Source organism: Mytilus galloprovincialis, chromosome 2 (genome assembly GCF_965363235.1).
Source record: "Mytilus galloprovincialis chromosome 2, xbMytGall1.hap1.1, whole genome shotgun sequence".
Classification (NCBI taxonomy): Eukaryota; Metazoa; Mollusca; class Bivalvia; order Mytilida; family Mytilidae; genus Mytilus; species Mytilus galloprovincialis.
In genome coordinates, this window is record NC_134839.1 from 1,910,535 (window position 1) to 1,929,696 (window position 19,162).

The 19,162-nt window shown below is 31.5% G+C and overlaps 2 protein-coding genes across 10 annotated transcripts in view; one reads left to right on the plus strand and one right to left on the minus strand.

Annotated features, from left to right (window-relative positions):
• Nucleotides 1–19,162, plus strand: part of LOC143062663 (uncharacterized) — a 95,568-nt gene that overhangs the window by 58,177 nt on the left and 18,229 nt on the right. For all 9 annotated transcript variants that reach the window (XM_076234361.1, XM_076234360.1, XM_076234362.1 and 6 more), the window contains 7 exons: nt 245–377; nt 1,214–1,284; nt 2,082–2,271; nt 3,670–3,825; nt 4,605–4,694; nt 5,160–5,284; nt 6,365–6,575. In XM_076234361.1, coding sequence (XP_076090476.1) covers nt 245–377; nt 1,214–1,284; nt 2,082–2,271; nt 3,670–3,825; nt 4,605–4,694; nt 5,160–5,284; nt 6,365–6,575 — 976 coding nt within the window. The remainder of the gene's footprint in view (nt 1–244; nt 378–1,213; nt 1,285–2,081; nt 2,272–3,669; nt 3,826–4,604; nt 4,695–5,159; nt 5,285–6,364; nt 6,576–19,162) is intronic.
• LOC143062664 (uncharacterized) lies at nt 11,836–18,544 on the minus strand. The gene is made up of 3 exons (XM_076234369.1): nt 18,207–18,544; nt 14,553–16,117; nt 11,836–12,682 (listed from the first exon to the last, which is right to left on the minus strand). Exons 1-3 carry the CDS (start codon nt 18,413–18,415, stop codon nt 12,072–12,074), a joined length of 2,385 nt encoding a protein of 794 aa, XP_076090484.1. The 5' UTR covers nt 18,416–18,544; the 3' UTR covers nt 11,836–12,071.

Genomic DNA, 19,162 nt, shown 5'->3' on the forward strand with positions numbered 1-19,162 from the left:
TAAAGGGAGGAGGACTGCATAAGAGAGGACCCACTCCAGTTATGAGTCAGATATTCTCTATATAATCAATAAAATTATTCCCACAAAAAAGGAGGTGTCAAAACAAAAAATAGATATCAAAACACACACCAAAAAAAAATGTTAAAGAAATATTCATGTTGATATTTTGACAATTAATGAAATAGTGAAGTAGATGTTCTCATGTAGGACAATGCTCAAATAGCTTATCTTTGATTCTTTACAGAAAAATAAGGACACTAGAGGCAGAAATAGAGAAATGGAAACTGGATTATGTCCTCCTTATACAGTCAAGTATTAGATTCCCTACAGGGGATAGTGTAGAGGATGCAGAACTCATACTATTTGGAGGAGATAGGGTATATAAATTAAGATGACAGTAATTTTGCCCTATTTGGCACAACTTTTTTTTAATTTTCAGATAATGCTCAACTTTGTAAATGTGTTTACCATTCAACTGGTCTGATTTGAGGGCCACTGATGTGTTTCATGAAGGTGAAAATGTGCATTTGATGTACAAAAGTTTAAGCCTGGTATCTTTTTATGAGTTGTTCCCAGTGTTTAAATTGCATAAAACCCAATACCTGTTATAATTACTGTTTGATAAAGCTATCTGTGCATTTAGATTTCCCCCAACTCCCGAAAGTAGGTTGCCTATTAAGTTTTCTTATTACCAAACTACTACTACAATAAATGTACTTGGAATTTGAAATGATATAAAAGGGTAAAAAAACAATTTCTTGCATTTCTCTTTAAGGTGGCCTTATTTAGAAACAATTATAGCTTCTTTTAACTTGCCACTGTTTATAATTAGTACATGAACAACCTTTTTAGTGAAACACAGGTCTGCTTCTTTATTGCTATTTTATCATCTTTGGTCCCAAATAATCATGAGAAATATATAGTAAGATCAATAAACTAATCAATTATTTCAAAGTCACTTCAAGGTCAATAAAGATTTAAAAATACTCTGATTTATAGCTATGTCATTGACTTTATATACCATGCGATGTTTTCTTCATTAGATGTATTTTTGGTCCATTTATTGTATCAATAAGAGGTCAAGGGCATTATAAACCTTTAAAAAGTAATTTTTATTTCAAGATAACTATAAAGTCTGAAAAACCCTTTCATATAGGTCTTTTTGAACAAAAAAAGTGTCTATAATTAAAGTACCTGTCTCTCTTTTTTTCAGCACAAAATTAGGATAAAGAGGTTGCTTGAAGAAGCAAGAAGGATTAATCCAGGGCTGCCAACTTATGAAAGGTATAAAAGCATAGGAGTGAAATTCAGACCTGGATAAAATTGAATTTCCTAAAAAAAAGAAACATAAACTTTTTTTTTAAATCAGATTTTGCCTTCTTTAACTATTATAATTTACTTTTTTATACAATATTGATTGATAATTAAACATGAGTTTAAATCAGTACCCTTTTTTAAGAATTTCGAAATACATTTAATGAGTGTAATTCTGTATGTCTTACAAGTCCAGATTTTAAGTAGTTCCATGTGAAGCTGATGTGATATCATAATGTATCCAATAATGGTTTATTCTAATATGACTCACTTTAAATGCATTGAGTCCACATTTGTGGTTAAATGCAAATATATTGTATGTAAGCTGATGTGTTAGGGCTGTTCCAATCATACTCCCACATTGTAATCTTTTTATGAAATAGTTAAGTGAGGTCATTCGCTGTAAACTATGTGACGTAATAACATTGTATGTGAAAATACATGAATGAGAAAGTATTAAAAAAATGGAAGTGATACACATCCAACCTCTTTTTATGGACAACAACATTTGGTGTACCAATCAATTCCCTCTTTTCCAACAAATTCACACAATAATTACATTTTCATAATCTTCATCTTAAGCTGTCTTTAATTATAAATCATTTAAGCATTTCACTATTTCAGTTTTTTCTATATTTTACCTCAATATCAGAAGTATATATGTTTAAGTATTAAATTAGTTCGATTTCAAACGAAGTTTCAGTACAGACACAATAACTCTTGTTATATGGATCCTTATATATGATTTTATATTTTTTTATTTTCAGTTTGAGTAATCAGGAAGTCCATGTAGACAGTTATGGATTCAGACATAAGTTTGAGGACCAGAGCCTACTACTGCATTACCTGTGTCAGGAACTGGCCCAACATTATCTGTCGCAGGCTGGAACGTATGAGGAACATCAGAAACGTTGGACTCATTTCATGAGACAACATGGCAAATCTATTGCGAGTCATGTAAGAAATATATTGTAACATTTATCAAACGTCTAAAGCTAAACCAAGAATTAAAGTCAAAAGAAATGCAAAATTGTATTTTTAGCAAAATTATTTGGGGCCTTAATCAGAAGTGTGCATTTTTGTTGTTATTGGGTTCCTCTTATATTGACATGCACTTTACATATAAAAAAGAAGAAATGGTATGATTGCCAATGAGCAAACTCTTCATCCATGTCACAATCTGTAAAAAGTATACTGTTATAGGTCAAAGTATGGTCTTCAACGCTGACCCTTGGCTCACACCAGACAGCAAGCTACAAAGAGCCCCTAAAATTACTTAAATATTTCAAAAAGGAAAACCAACAATATCCACACATCTCCACTTATTAATATAAAGTATAATCAATAATTTATATTTCTGACTTTTTTAAACTAGTTTGTGGAGTGTTACATCATCAACGATAAGTGTTATTTAATAGTTGGCTACATCAGCTTGTGTTGATTTGTCACTAACCCACAGTGATTCAAAAAAGTCATCGTCCTATGAAAGATCTTAGTAACTATATAAGATATTGTAATTTATTTATTTATGGAAATAGGTTTCAGTATACATCAATTCTTTATGTAATGATAAAGAATTATTTTAAGAACTTATAATTTCATAATAGTCAAAAAAAGTTTCAAACACATGATTTTGGGCAGTGAATATAAGGAAGGGCTCAACAGTTATTTTTGTAATTGTTGATGAACATCCAAAACATCCAATGGAAATGTGAATGAAAAACTATGTATATATGCTATCATTTAGACAGCAACCCAACAATACATGAGCCAAAAAAGATTACTGTGCTAACTTTGTATAAAAATGTGATATTGTTTATTGAGATTTTAGGAAAATCTGCATAAACATATATGCATCAGATATCAGAATTCAAGTTCTTTTTTCCCACAATAATTACCCTGTAATATTATTCAAAGTAATAAAGCCCTCTCAATAATTTCTGAATTTTAAATATTAGACTGAAGTCTCTTTGATATATTGACTATTTCTAAGTATTTCCTGAGATTTTGGTGTCAAATGCTTTCCCTAATATTGTGTCTATACCATAGGAGCCTCTGTTGTCAAGTGATCTAAGTAGTTCATCTACAGTGATCAGTAGCCTATCAACTCTGAGCTCCACTTTAGACAAGGTGTGTTTGGTTCCAATTATTTTCCAGGCAAAAAGGTTGATTGTTTTCTCCTTGTACTCCCTCTAATAAAAATTGGAGTTATCTTCCTTTGTCTAGAATATCTGTTAAATCAACCACATGCCATATTTAATAGTACTTCCCACTGATAAATTTAAGCAATCTTTACTGTCAGTGCTTTCAAGCACTTTGATTTTAGTTTGAAATGGATTTTTTTTTCTTTTTCAGCCAAAAGAGTTAAAACCATTGTGTAGAGGTGGAATCCCAGACAGGTTTAGAAAACAAGTATGGAGACAGCTGGTACACTTCAAATGTAGAGATATCATGGAAGAAAAAGGACCACATTACTTCAGGAATTTGTGTAGTCACTTGCCTGATTCACCTGTAAGTTAATTTAGGAATTTGTATAGTCACTTGCCTGATTCTCATGTAAGTTACATCTGGAATTTGTGTAGTCACTTACCTGATTCTCGTGTATGTTACTTCAGGAATTTGTATAGTCACTTGCCTGATTCTCCTGTAAGTTGCTTCATGAATGTGTGTAGTCACTTGCCTGATTCTCTTGTTAGTTTTTTAATTTGACATTCTGCAATGATATTATGAATGAATCTTTGTGACTTTGGGTAACTTCCCTGAATTATAAAATGTCTCTACAGGTTGAAAGATTTGTTTTTATGTCTTTGTGAAGCCTCTTTCACTATTCCTCTAAAATGAGAGGTTGTCTGGTGTTGTCTCTAATGTTCTGCAGTAATTGATAATTCGTGATTCTAGTACCTAGTACATATTTCTGTTTAGGTTCTTATTTCAAAAGTGTGGAGCAGAGAGGTTTATACTTAAGGGCAATAAGTATAGCAGTTATTCTGTTCACTTTTTGTCAGCTATGAAAAATTCAAGTGACTAGATATGATAGTTACAAAATGTATAAAGTTGGTGGACATGTGATTTGTGATTAAAATTCAAGTTAAAATTTGGAACCCCTTCCAAAAACAAAATTAAAAATAAGGAAATTATAGGTAAAATTACAGGGTTTTTTTCTTCAAAATATGGTCTTCTAACTCCTAATTCTAGCAGGTATGGATAAGAATCTTCAAATCATTTTGATATACGCTTGCTGATGTTTATCATATGTAACTAGCTTAAACAATGACCTTTTCCATTTCCAGTTGGCCTCTCAGTACAGGAAACAGATATCATTAGATCTGATGAGAACAATGCCAAGTAACATCAAATTCTCAGCTCCAGGCTCAAAAGGAGTAAGTATAATGCTTAGCCTTTCAAAAAAAAGGAGTCATGACTATTCCAGAAAAACTGATCACTACCAAATTCATTTTCTATAATAAACAATAAGTGGATGTGGTCTTGATTGTCAATAATACACCTCTTAACCAAACACTAAATGACGTAAAAGTTTACAACTACACAGTACAGCCTTTAACAATGAGCAAAACTCATCTGGTCTTTTTCCTTTTTTGTTGTTCCCCTCCCCTAAAAACTGTACATAGGGTAACTCACTCTAAAGTATGACACCCCGTCCTTGTATATCCACTAGAGACTAAGAGAATCTAGAAAAAGCAGAAAAAGCTGGAAAAAAAACATTAAAAATAAGAAAAATTAATAACCATGATATCTTATTGTTTTAAAAAATACTAGATAGTAAATTTTTGGAACAATTTTAAGAATGTTTGATGACATCAGTAATTTGGTATATTTGATTTCAGATAATGGACTTACAAGATGTCCTCCTAGCCTACTGCTGCCACAATCCAACCATTGGCTATTGTCAAGGAATGAACTTTATAGTTGGTATGGCATTGCTGTTTATGGATGCACAAGATGCCTTCTGGTGAGTTATTAGTTAATTTTATAAAGAAAAAGAATTATACATGGGAGAAAAGTTCTTGTTTTATGACCGTATGTGTTGTAGTTGAAATGAATTGTTTGATCCGAAGTTGATCAGCACCAAAAACATCATATGTAACCAAATATGACTAACTGAAATAAAATGTATTTAGGCATTCGTAGTTAGTAGTGGAACTATTTGTCGAGATTTACTTCTCCTTTGCCAGAAGGCATAATATTCTCAATTTTGAATACAATATCTAAGGGAAATTAGCTCAACAGAAATCTTGTTCAGCAAATGCTTTAAGTCATTCTGCATACAACTGTCTTGATTTCTTATTCTCCCAGTTAAATTAGTTTGAGTTATCTCCCTTTTGGCAGAATTTTTTTTAAAAGTTTTTGTAACAAATTTTGACATTTTATTTTTACTTTTTAGAACATTCTTCAAACATAACTCTGTTGACAATTAAAATATCTATTTATTTTAAAATATACCAATATAGAACTGTTTCAATTTTACTTGAAACTGGTTGAACTTCATGAATTGACTGTTAACAAGATATATCATATAGTACTGCAAATTAAAATATTGGAGAATACTCTCTGACTATGCAATATGCTGAGAAGTATCTCAAACTTGAGGTCTCAACCAATTAGTGCAGATTATTATCATTTGTTCTATACTGTTGTTGTTGAGATGATGTGAAGTGAAAAAACAAAAAATATAAGCCACTTTTTATGGTATAAACACTGAGGAATGACTTATTTTGGAGTTAATTGCAGAACATTTATGAGTGTATTTTTCCATAGGAAGGCACTTTTATAATTAGGTAACTATTTATTAAGGCAATTTAGAATTTCTCTTACACATTATCTTCACTCTTAAAAAACACCCACCTATAGTTGTGATTTGAATTGCCTCCCGTAGGTTCCATAAATGTTTCTATAGAAAAGCCAGCACTTATCAATGACAAGACACTTTCTGCTCTATAAAAAAACCCAGACATGGTGGTTTTATTCAGTAACAGTCATATTGCATTAAAAACCATGTGTAAGTTTTTAGTACATGTATTTCAAATTTCAGGACTTTAGTGGCTGTTGCTGAAAAGTTCTTTTCCAATCATTACTTTGACCAGAATCTCATTGGTGCTCAGGCAGACCAACAAGTGCTGAAAGATCTACTGGCTCACAGACTTCCACAACTTTATGGACATCTAGAGGCAATTGATATAGAGTTATCAACAGTCACATTAAACTGGTTCCTTGCCATATTCTTTGATGCTGTTCCATTTATGGTAAGCAATTAACTTGTTTTATTAAAGCTAGGAGTTGACTTGGATTACAGAGGAACAGTGAGTTCAAAGAGCATTGGCAGGACTTACAGATGAGAATGTAGCATTTCTGGTTTGAAACTTAAGTGTTTAGTGTCAGTTCAAGGCAAAAGTGATAATGTGGATTCATAATTACTTGTTGTGTACCAATTTTTGTGAATTTCGTGGATACAGGTTAACCATGAATTTAAATGTTCAACTCAAAACACATTTTCTATAAGGTTGTGTGCAAAATTTGACAAAACCATGAAATCATGTGTCCACAAAAAGGCAAGTTTTCCTCAATCCACGAAAATTGGTGCCCATGAAAATAAATGAATCCAAAGTAAAATGAAGAAATAAAACAAGAAAGAATAAAGATATTATACTGAAATGGCAATTGTATCTGACTTGATATCTTTACAACAGCAGGATAGATTCCCAACTTGAATGGTAGTTTGTGTTTATTAAAAACCAAATTAGTTTCTGTAAAAGTCATTCAACCTAAAGAGAAAAGTGAAATATATAAGTGTGGAAGAATTTTTGATTTAAGCAACTCAAATATCCAAACTAATCTTTGGATAGGAATCTAAAATAAAGTATCAGTCTCTATATTTGGTTATTCAATATATATATATATATATATATATATATATATATATATATATATATACTGTTTCGATCCCTAACATCACTGAAGAGACATTTATTGTCGAAATCCGGATCTGGTGTACAAAAAAAGTATTGACACCTTAAATTTGTGTCATAACATCGTGGCCACATGTTAATTGTTTTCTGTTTAGTATTGTATTCGTGTTCACAGACAACAGATACGAGATCCGTCCACACGAATGCAAGATGTGAGCGAACATTTCAAAACGTGCAGTAGTGGAAAATTTACCGTATATCCGTTCTATAAAATGAACGAATCAAACAAATATAAAAGACTGGCAAAGGAAGCACACTTTATAAAGGACTTTCAGCCAAAATTAAACGGATCTACGTAAACACGTTTGATTTATCTCCCCTTACCGTTATTGTAACGCAATAAACGTTACCAACGGCAGTGTCGTCAAGGACATTGTTAAAACGTCGCCTGAAGATTGCCAGAAGGCATGAAAGCGCTAGTGACAATATTTTTAACGAACTGTTATTATTTGAGGTGAAATGTAGTTTGCAAATTTAAAAATATTATTATATACATTCTGTACACCGTGTTTATTTACTTTTGATATATATATTATATATATATATTTATATATAAGTGTCTAAGAATGTAACTTTAACACACTAATGAGTGTTATAAAATTAGTTGTTATATTTTATATATTATTCACGCAATATTTCGCTAAACAAATTAGCTTCATCGGGCGTGTGCATCTATCTAGATGAAATCGGATGCATGACAAAAAATATCTTTGTAGCTTGAGCTACACAAAATTCGTGTAAAAGTTTAATATATTGATTGATGGTCTATATAAAACATATTTTTGCCGTTTATTGTACATAACAATTTTTAAATCTAAACAAATAGTTGTTTTAGTTAAATAGAATGAAATTCATGATTTATTCCTTTGGTTTTGGGTAGAACTGTTTTTCATCCCTCTCATTAAGTCCATCAGGTTCAAGAGTACGTAGCTGATGCATCCAGAACCTTTCTCTCTGTTTTCTTCTTTCGGTGTCCCAATTTTGGTTTACCTCAATTATTTGAAAGGTGATATTATCAAAAGTATGTCCTGTTCTTAAAAGGTGTCTCGTAATTTGACAGTTTCTTCCTTTTGTATAGAACGATCGGTGATTGTTAAGTCTGATGTTGAATTTAGTTTCTGTTTCACCAACATACTGCAGCTTGCAAGTTCCACAAGTAAGAATATAAATACTATTTTCCGTTTTGCAATTAGATGTAACATAGATGTTGTATCGCTGCTTTGTTACTGTGCTGCTGAAAGAGTGGTCAGTGTTAGCGACTTTACAGCACTTACAATTGCTTCTACCGCATTGTTTGTAACACCCAAATTTAGAAGTTTCTTGTTTCTTTACTTTTGATGTCACAAGTATGTCTTTGAGATTTTTGGTTATATATGCAAGCTAGTTCTATTTTAATACTTATATGTCATTATTCATATAGAGATAATGTTTATTAAAAACCAAATCACCAATTTAGATTCTGAAATGATTTTATTTGAACAGATAAAAATTCATCAAAATTTTCAACATATGTAGTTTGCTGTTCTCTGCTGAAATATTTTGATGCCATCAAAAAACAAAAAAAATATATTTTTGATGAAAAATCTAATTCCAAAATGATTTCAGACAGTTTTAAGTCAATGTTGTTTGGTAAAACGATGTGTAAACAATTTCATAAAAACTATAGGAAGAGTGTACACTTTTTTTGCTTTCATTGTTGGTTCAGAAATTTTTATACAAATTTTTTTTTTAAAAAACCAGATTTCATTACTGAAGGCTGTGGATTCATTATTATTGGTTGAATACCAATTTTTGTGGAATTGTGGGTACAGGTGAACCACAAAATTAAATGTTCAAAGAATAATAATTTAATTTTGGATGTAACGCGTCTTCTCATTGGCTGACGTTATTTTGTTATGAGCCCATAAACATAATTTAGTCATGTAACCGTGACGTCATCAACGTTTTTTCATGGTTTTCTACGGTTTAAAATGAAATTTAGAATTAAATTATAAGAAATGACTGTAATATTTTTTCTGTCTATTCGAAATAACATAAAAAATGTGGTGCACACTGTTAAATAACCCGCTACGCGCGTATTTCAGTGTGCACCAAATTTTTAATGTTATTTCTTCATAGACAGAAAAAATATTACAGTCATTCCTTAAATGTATGCAGACTTAGGCAAAACCACAAAATTAAATATCCATGAACAAGTGATTTTTCCTTCATCCACGAAAATTGGTATCCACGAAAATAAATGAATCCACAGTACCCAAATTAGAAACCAAAAGTTCAATTTGTCAGTCAATTTATCAGGATATATATATATGGTATGTTATTAGGACAAAATGTTAATTAATTTAAAATACTAATGAATAAGAAATTACTTTTAAAGGGGACAATGTTATAACTTTTGATGATAACCTAATTTTGTTAATTATTTCTATATAAAGTCCTAGATAAAACTATTTATGTCTGATTATTTTGATAATATAAGAATATATGTAACATTGACCGTATAGAAAAATTATACACATTACATTGTTTCTGAACAAGTCATTAAACCAAATGGAAACTTTGAAGGGAAAAATGTGAAAGTATATAGATATAAACAAGTCAAAAATCAAAAAAATTGTGGGATAAGAATTTTTTAAAATAAAAGTTATAGTCTCTTTATTTGAGGTAATTTAATATGCAAGCTAGTTCTTTTGAAACTGAGGGCCTCGGTGACCAAGTGGTTTAAGTAGTTGGACTACTCACTAGCCAGTCAAAACTAAGGTTGTGAGTTTGAACCCTGTTCGTGCAGGTGAACTTGACCCCAATCTCAATTTACTAGGATTGTCAATGTGGTTTTCTATGTGCACTCTGACTTCCACCACCAATAAAAACTGGCAGCCACTAAATAGCCCAAATGTGGCGCTTAAACGTGGGGTTAAAATACAAAAAATCGATCAATCAAATCATTTGAAACTGTCAATATGTCCTCCTTTACTTAGATAAAAGGAGCCGTGTAAGTTATTGGGAAACTTACATGTGATGTTTTGTCATCAGTTAGCACCAGTTTTGAAAACTTAAATGTATTTACCAAAATAGCTGAATGTTTTGGTTATCATTTACATGATAGTTGACACTTTTTGTTACTTTTGTTGGTTGAGTTGCATAAAGAAATAGGTCAGAGCTACAATAAGACATTTCTGGTGGACCTCAATTTAAAAAAAAAACTCTTTCTGTAGAATTGCTCAAACATCTGAAACCAAATATGATACTTTCTTTAGGGGGCCTCGGTGGCCAAGTGGTCTAAGTAGTTCTACTCTTGTAATCACTAGCCCTAGCAAGTCAACACTGTGGTTGTGAGTTGAACCTCACTCCTGTGGTTGCACTCGACTCTTATCTAAATTGACTAGGATAGTCAGTTTTCCTATATAAGGTTTTCTTAACACACTCTGACTACCTCCATCAATAAAAACTGGCTGCCATGAAATAGACCAAAAGGGATTGCCATGAAATAGCCCAAAAAGGGATTGCCATGAAATAGCCTAAAAGAGATTTCAGTCATGAAATAGCCCCAAAGGGATTTCAAACACCATCAATCCATCAATCAATGAGACTTTTCTTGTAAGGTATTTACATGATGTTGCTTTATATTGTCATTGATTTACAACTTTCATGAATGTTGAAGCCTGTTGGAATCTTTATGGCCCCGCAATTAAGTTGTCGGTGCCATATAGTTTTACCCTTGTCCGAAATTCCATAATTCCGTAATTCCGTCATTCCGCAACAAACCATTATATGGAGTTTTTTTTCTAAACGCCTTCAGATATTGGGTTAATTTTTGGTATGTGAGTTACTCATGATGAGTTACAGATCAAGTTTAAGTTTTGTTCCGCTCCTCTAATTTTTGCCAAAATTTTTGAAAATTGTTGAAAATCACAGATTACAGACTTTTTTTCTATACGCATCCAGATTTTGAGCTGATTTTTTATATGTATAGACTACCATCATGCGTGTGTCCACATGTGTTATTGAAATTGCAGATTTTTCAACTTTTTGAGATGGGGCCATTCGTGTCACTTTGACACATCTAGTTTTAAACATCATCTTTAAATATGCACATTTATTTGAAATAAATCTGATTGAAAGTTCCCTGTAATGTAATGACAGATTGTTAAAATAGAACTATCACTTGGTTTGTACTTAAAAGACAAGCACAGCAGGTGCCACATGTGGAGCAGGATATGCTTATATCTTTTTGAAGCACCTGATATCATCTATGATCTTTGGTGAGATGTCTGCTGCTTATTCTTTAGATTTTTAAGTTGTGTTTTGTACATTTGTTTGTCTTTTGGTCGTTTTCTTTTTTTTGCCATGGCATTTTCAGTTTGTTTTTAACTTATCAATTTGAATGCCCCTTTTGATAGTTATGCAACTTGTAATTTTTGCTTGACTGATATGTAAGTGGTGTTTATTCAAGGTGGTTTTTCCAGACAAACAAAATATACTGTCATAAAACCATCAAGAAAAAGATTACCAGTTGGAATAAAACAACATTTTTGTTTTTTTATAAAAATACTTTTAATACAAATTCACCATGACCAATTCATGATTTACAGTGAGAAGCAATGTTAAATCACATTTTTCAATGAATTTTAAAAGCTAGACAAAGGTTGCTTTGATGACTGACCGACTTTTTGTATTTGCCGTGGGAAAAGTCCTCAAAGGGTCATCAGCCATCAGACTAGCCTATGTTTGATTTTTAAAAAGCAAATATTAAAAACTAAAATTTAAATAACGTCAAAGATTTGGTTTGATTTTCATGGAAGCATATTTTAACTGAATCCATTTACCTTCATTAAAATCATACCAAACCATTCCTAAACGATAGCGGCCATTTAAGTTGCCATAGTGACAGTGTTTATACCACCACCCAGCTGTATAAAACATTGCACAATGTGAACTGCTGCCGTCATTGTCACGGTCATATGTACTGAAACCCATTTCATTGATATAACCTAGACTGTCTGTATTGTTTCCATGGAAACCACTAACTGAAATTTTATAGTTTTCCCGCTCAGATGCAATAGAAAATTGATCATAAGTAACAGTCCAACGTGCATTGTTTTGATCGATCATGTCTACTTTTAATGTTGAATTTGAGGTAGTTAGCATATGAATGAGATCATTTCCCAGCCAGAATTCACTATCAGTGGTACCGAACCCAAACTTGTACTCCTGCCATTGTCTATTGAAGTCTAATGTCCCATCCATTCTTCTTTGTATCAATGTCCAGCCAGTATCCCCATCTTCAAGGTCGCAATAAACTTGAATTGATAAGTTTGTATTGGTTGGATTAATTATATAGACACCAGAATCTCTAAATCCTCTTCTGTGGTAACCATAGCAATCTTAAAAACAAAGTATTACATGGAATTATTGTATTTGAGTAAAACTTATAAAAATGTAACATGCTGCTTGTTGTTTTTTTAGTTTATTCTTATAGTGGTCTAAATCACAAACTTTGGCTCTGTTCCTAAAGCTTTCTCTGAAAAATGTATTTATCTTTCTATAAGCAAATGAAGTGTTATTTTTTCCAATCATTGTGAAAAAAAAAGTTCTTTTAAAAGGGAAATTGTAGCAGTATTATGCATGTAATATGAAAGTTTGTGTAATGAAACAATTTTGTTATGAATGAAAACTTGATTTTCAACGTAATTAACCAGTTTGAGGGAAAAAAACACAAAAAGCAGGTTGCTATGATATAGCCATGTGTGCTAAAAGCACTAACAATCAGTCAAGCAAGCAATCTTTGTTTTCTCATAAAAACAGGTCTTTTTTTTTTAGATATTTGTTTGAAGCACTTATAGAATGAAATTCAAAACAGTGTGTCTGTGGCCATTGATTGACACATTAAATTCATCCATTGACTGGGACAATTTACGTGAACGTTTGTCTGTAACGACCACTGTTCACACGTACCTACGATAGACATTTAAACTGTGGGGTTACCAAAGGTTTCTTAACGCCTTTAATTATAAAATAATTCGAAAAAATAATCAGGAATAACCTTTATGTTTTGATTTATATAATTGATATAAATCAAAACATCGTGTTATTTCTGATTAATTTTTCGAATTACTTTATTAAGGTGTTGAGAACCTTTGGTGGCCCCATAGTTTAAGTGTCTTTAAAAAGTACATAGTGAGCAGTGGTCGTTACATACAAACGTTCACCTTAATTGTCCCAGTCAATGGATGAATTTAATGTGTCAATCAATGGCCACAGACACACTGTTTTGAATTTCATTCTAAATGACTTTATTATGGAACCAATATAGGATTAATCAGTCAATATTGAAAAATATAAATTAGGAAAGCAGGCATTTTTGTCGAGCCTTCGACTTTAGTCGAAAAAGCGAGACTAAGTGATCCTACATTCCGTCGTCGTCGTCGGCGACGGCGTCCACAAATATTCACTCTGTGGTTAAAGTTTTTGAAATTTTAATAACTTTCTTAAACTACACTGAATTTCTACCAAACTTGGACAGAAGCTTGTTTATGATCATAAGAAAGTATCCAGAAGTAAATTTTGTAAAAATAAAATTCCATTTTTTCCGTATTTTACTTATAAATGGACTTAGTTTTTCTGCGAGGAAACATTACATTCACTCTGTGGTTAAAGTTTTAAAAATTTTAATAACTTTCATAAACTATCCTTGATTTGTACCAAACTTGGACAGAAGCTTGTTTATGATCATAAGATAGTATCAAGAAGAAAATTTTGTAAAAATAAATTTCCACTTTTCCGTATTTTACTTATAAATGGACTTAGTTTTTTTGCCAGAAACAAACAAAACATTCACTCTGTGGTTTAAGTTTTTAAAATTTTAAAATGTTCTTAAACTATCCTGGATTTCTACCAAACTTAGACAAAAGCTTGTTTCTGATCATAAGATATTATTCAGAAGTAAATTTTGTAAAAAAAAAAATTCACTTTTTCAGTATTTTACTTATAAATGGACTTAGTTTTTCTTCCAGTTAACATTACATACAGTCTGCAGGTAAAGTTTATAAAACATTTATTAGATTCATAAACTATCCTGGATTTTTTACCAAACTTGGAAGCTTCTTTCAATCAAAAGACAGTATCGAGAGGGAAATTTTTATTGATGTTTTTCCTCATTTTTGTTGAGTATGCGATTAACAGCAAAAGTAGGCGAGACACTGGGTTCCGTGGAACCCTTACGAATTTTTTATTATAGTGTCTAGTATAGACTACCTTTTGGAATCATAAACTGGAAGTAGTTTATCTGCTGTTGTATGCTGGCAATCTTTGGAAAGATATTGTCAATTTTGTTGATATCTTTTATGATTACATTAATGACATCACTCTGATTTCTGTTCATTACATATTCCTGGTACAAGTCCCGTTGGACCTGATTAAGTATTTCTTTCACCATATGAGAAGCTTCTGACATTTTTACCATAGACTTTTCTATTTGCATCATTCTGGCATCCTGATATATATCAGCATTGACCTTTTTGCACTCTAACAAACTTTCATTTAAAATTTTCAGTTCCAGTTTGGCAATTCTGTTCTCATTGTACACTACTTGTAAGGCAATGTCCTCAATCCTTGACAGAAGTGTTCCGGTATTTTGATGATCGTTTTGTATCCTATGAACATAAACAGGAGGAGGAATATGTTGCGTATTTTTATTACGTCCATTACGATTCCATTCTTCTTTCATGTCTTGTACTGTATTGTTAAGTTGTATAATATGAATTCGTAACAAACTGAACTGTTGATAACTGAGAGACTGAGCATGAGAAATTTTCATGTCTAATTCCCTGAGAAAGTTTGTATTATTAAATATCATACTTGTAAGACCAGCTATATGCTGTTGGTTTACTTGTGTAGAGTTTATAAGTTCGCCACTAGCCATTTTCCACTGGTTCATAGTCAAAACTTTCTGGGTGAAATTTATAAATGAGTCTTGCAATCTTTCCATGAAATTTCCAAGTCTTATTTCCTGAATTCTCCCTTCCATTACTGAGAGCCCTTGTTTCAAGTTTTCATACATATCAAGTAAAGTTGTGATTTCAACATCACGTTCTTGGAGTTCTAACAATAGATCATTTTTTTGCACATAATTACTATGTGAATGAGCTGTACGAACTGGAATAGTGGCTCCACTTCCTTCCTCCCCACTCCCTACCTCGTTCCATAGTTTATTCTCCACTGAATTTGAAATTTCAAAAAATTCTGATTCAATTCCATTGGTACTTTCAGAGCTTTGAAAAACTTTGCTTTTATCAGGAACAACAGGTCTGCTTATATTGTATATTTTGTAAAGTTTATCAAATCTTTTACCTATTGTTTCTTTCTTATGAGGTGTGAATAGTGAAGTTTGATTGGTAATAAATTCTTTAAGCTCTTTAGTATTATTTTGAATAAATATTTTAAATCTTGCTGCATCTTTTGTAGTCTTTTCAAAATATTCAGAACAGCTTTCCTTTGTTTTCAGTAAGTCTTGTGAAACAGCATCTGTATTTTTATCCAGGGTTTCTATTTTTGCTTTAAGACGTTTTTCTAGTTTTCTTTGGGATCTTCTTGTGTTGTCTTTAAGTTGCATCCAGCTTCCGATATCTTTTTGCAGTTGTTTTTGTATAAAATTTAACTGTTCTGACTCTAGCTTAAGATCTCTGACACTTTCATCGAGTGTGGTTATTTTGTTTTGTATTTCTGTCTGTGTCGTTATCAGTTGCATGACATCACTGTGGAGTGTTATAGTTTCTGCATGGGTCAGGATCATCCTGTTTTCTACCTCCCCATAGTAGGTCCTGAAATTAAAAAAAAACATGTTATTATAAAAATAAGGTGCTTCCAAAGTAATTTTCTGTATTTTGCTCCAGCAGGAATGTGCAAACCCAAATAGTTGATTGTCAAAATATCTTTTAAAAAAAATATATATATAGATGACCATTAGATGTTTAGATATTTCCCTATAACTATATTTACTCTTAAAAATGTATCGTAATATATTTTGTCTGGAAAAGAAAAACACATAGGGGTCTGCAAATATGCTCATCTTTTAGGGGTCAGATTCCTAAGTATTTATATTTTAAAAAATCAAAACTGATAGTCATTGATTTATATTACTAATTGAAATAAAAAAAGGGGGAGGTTTGATTATATCAATTAACCCTCTGTTGAACATTTAAATTCTATGTCTACCTATACCCTCAGCCAAGGTTGACCTCAAGATAATTAATTTCATTGTCATGTTATGTTGTTGGGTGACTGTCTTATTGATCTAAACAACACATCATTCTACTATCATGTGCTAAGGTGAATTATATGTAAATTTGAAGGATTTTTTAAGCCCCCGTCATAGCGGATGGGGCATTAAGTGTTACCCTTAACTACATGAATCCTGCATCTGTATGTGGAAGTTGACTCATGCACCTTTACAAGTGGGAGCATCTGTGGCCCATAGACACATTTTCTTTTAATTTTGAATTGTGTTTGCATTTAGAACCTGTTGATCTGCATTTGAATGTTAAAAAGCGATGAATCTTTCATGAATTTTACAAAATCTACAATCATTTGAATATTATACCACACAAATAATAGAAGTATGATCCTTCTGCCTAAAAATAAAGCTTTATTTGATATACAAAATTGTACTGTAAAGGGTTGGATTATCAAATTAAATCAAAAGTTATCATTAAAATTATGGTAATTATAAAGATATATTTGAAATAAAGAGGACAAATAATTGATGTCACACTGGATCCAGCCAATTTTAAAGGGGGGGTTCCAACTATATGTCCCCATTTAAATGCATTGATCATCAAAAAAAGGGGGTCCAACCCCTGGAACTCCTCCCCTTTCTGGATTCCACACTGTCACACTTATAAGACTTAAAGAAAATGAGAGTTACCTCCCTTCCAAGAACAATTTCCTGTATTTATTATTTATACCAAGTGAACTAGCTATACAGTATTTCTAATTAAAAATATCAGGGAGGAGGTTTTGGCATACTAATATGACAGTTTTATTTCGGTAACAAGACTTTCCATTGATATGACATTTCTGGCAAAATGACTAGTTATATGCAATATATAAACAAAAAAGTATCAGAAGTCATCAAGTATCATTTATTTCAACAGAATAATGATTATTCATTTTAACCTATCTATCAAATGAGTTAAATGAGGGATTTAAACAGCTTGACTGGTCAAAAGTCTCATTTTTAACATAGATTTTTTTTGTTTGAGAGAGAACAGCTATCTGCAATAATAATGATTGATTTATTTTAAAAGAATTGTAAACTTAGTTGTACAAACATGTACAAAAAATCTCATCCCTTTTTACTTGTCGATTCATTTTTATTGTGACAAAAACACATCTTTCTTTTTAACCTAGACAGGTGTGTAATTTGCTCCCATGCAGCTGGTCGGAGTTAATAATTAGATTTTAATCTCTATTTTCATACATTTGCACTATTATATGATTATATCAAAAGATCTGTTTTGTTTTATGATGTGTTGTATCAAAGTTGAAAAAAGCAGATAGTTTTTATGAGATAATCTGTATAGCAGATGGGTGTGAAAAAAAAAAACAGAAAAATTTGACATATGAAAAAATTTATCATACATTTATGAGTTCACTCAAGTTTAATAAACAAGAGAGAAAAAAAGATGAAAAAAAGGCTTGATCTATGAGTTCATTTAGTTTGCTTGATGAAAAAAAAGAAGAAATGTAACTAAAGAAAACAATATCTGATTAATTTATAAGTTCATGCAAGTTTGCTTTATAATAAATTAAGTTGATAACCCATCTACTATGCTGGGCACCAGATGTTTACCCGCAGTTTGAATAGTTTTTATATAATTGGAAAAAAAAAGAATGAAAAAGTACACTTACTTCTCAGTTTTCCTTTCATTTTTAAGTTCTTCAATGCTGGATATTAAATTTTTTACTACAGCCTCCAGAGCTGTCACCTTGTCCTCAGTTGTCACATCTGTCTTCTGCTGTTCTGTCACATGACTTAATGTTGTCTGCTTTTCAGTCACCTGACCACTGATGAAACAAAACAATTGAAGCAAGCATAAAATTACAAGTCTCCTGCACATTTTAAAAATATTTTTTTCAAGAATGTAAAATCAAAATATTGTATCTTCATTGATCCCCAAATAATTATTTGATAGATAACCCTCCATAGCTTGGGTAACACTGTCACTATTCAGTGTTGGTTATTTGACATGTGAGTAATGTTTTGATTGGAGGCTAGGATCCATTGTAATAATTAGAGGCTACACTAGGGGCACATTATTTCCAAACATTTTGATTGTTAGTTATGTGAAATAAATATGATAAATTTAATATTTTTTTAGGTGTAGTGAAATATTTGAAAAATTTAAGTCAATATAAGGTTTCAATTGTTATGATGTCAATTCTAAAATTTATGTCTTTTGATCCTGAACGTAACTATTTTTATTTTAAATATTTCTCGCATACTCATCAATCTGCTCATAAAGGTAATAAAAAGGCCAAATTTTGAGAAAGGACATAAACAATACTAATATTGTATATAAAGTCAAAGTTCTATATCAAATTGATTAGAAAATATCACTTCTTTCCCAGCTTGAGAATTATAAACAGTCAACTTTTAACAAAGATAAGTCTCCATGTGAGCCCTACACCATTATAATTGATAGGCCCTTAAGCTTACCTATTCTACTTTTATAAATATTTATTATTGAACCTGACTTCTTTTGGACAATAAATTGACACGAAGGTATACATTATGTTCCTGGTTTCCAAGTAATCCCTAAGATACCTCATGAATTTTGACCCTTGATTTGACTTTTGACCTGTAT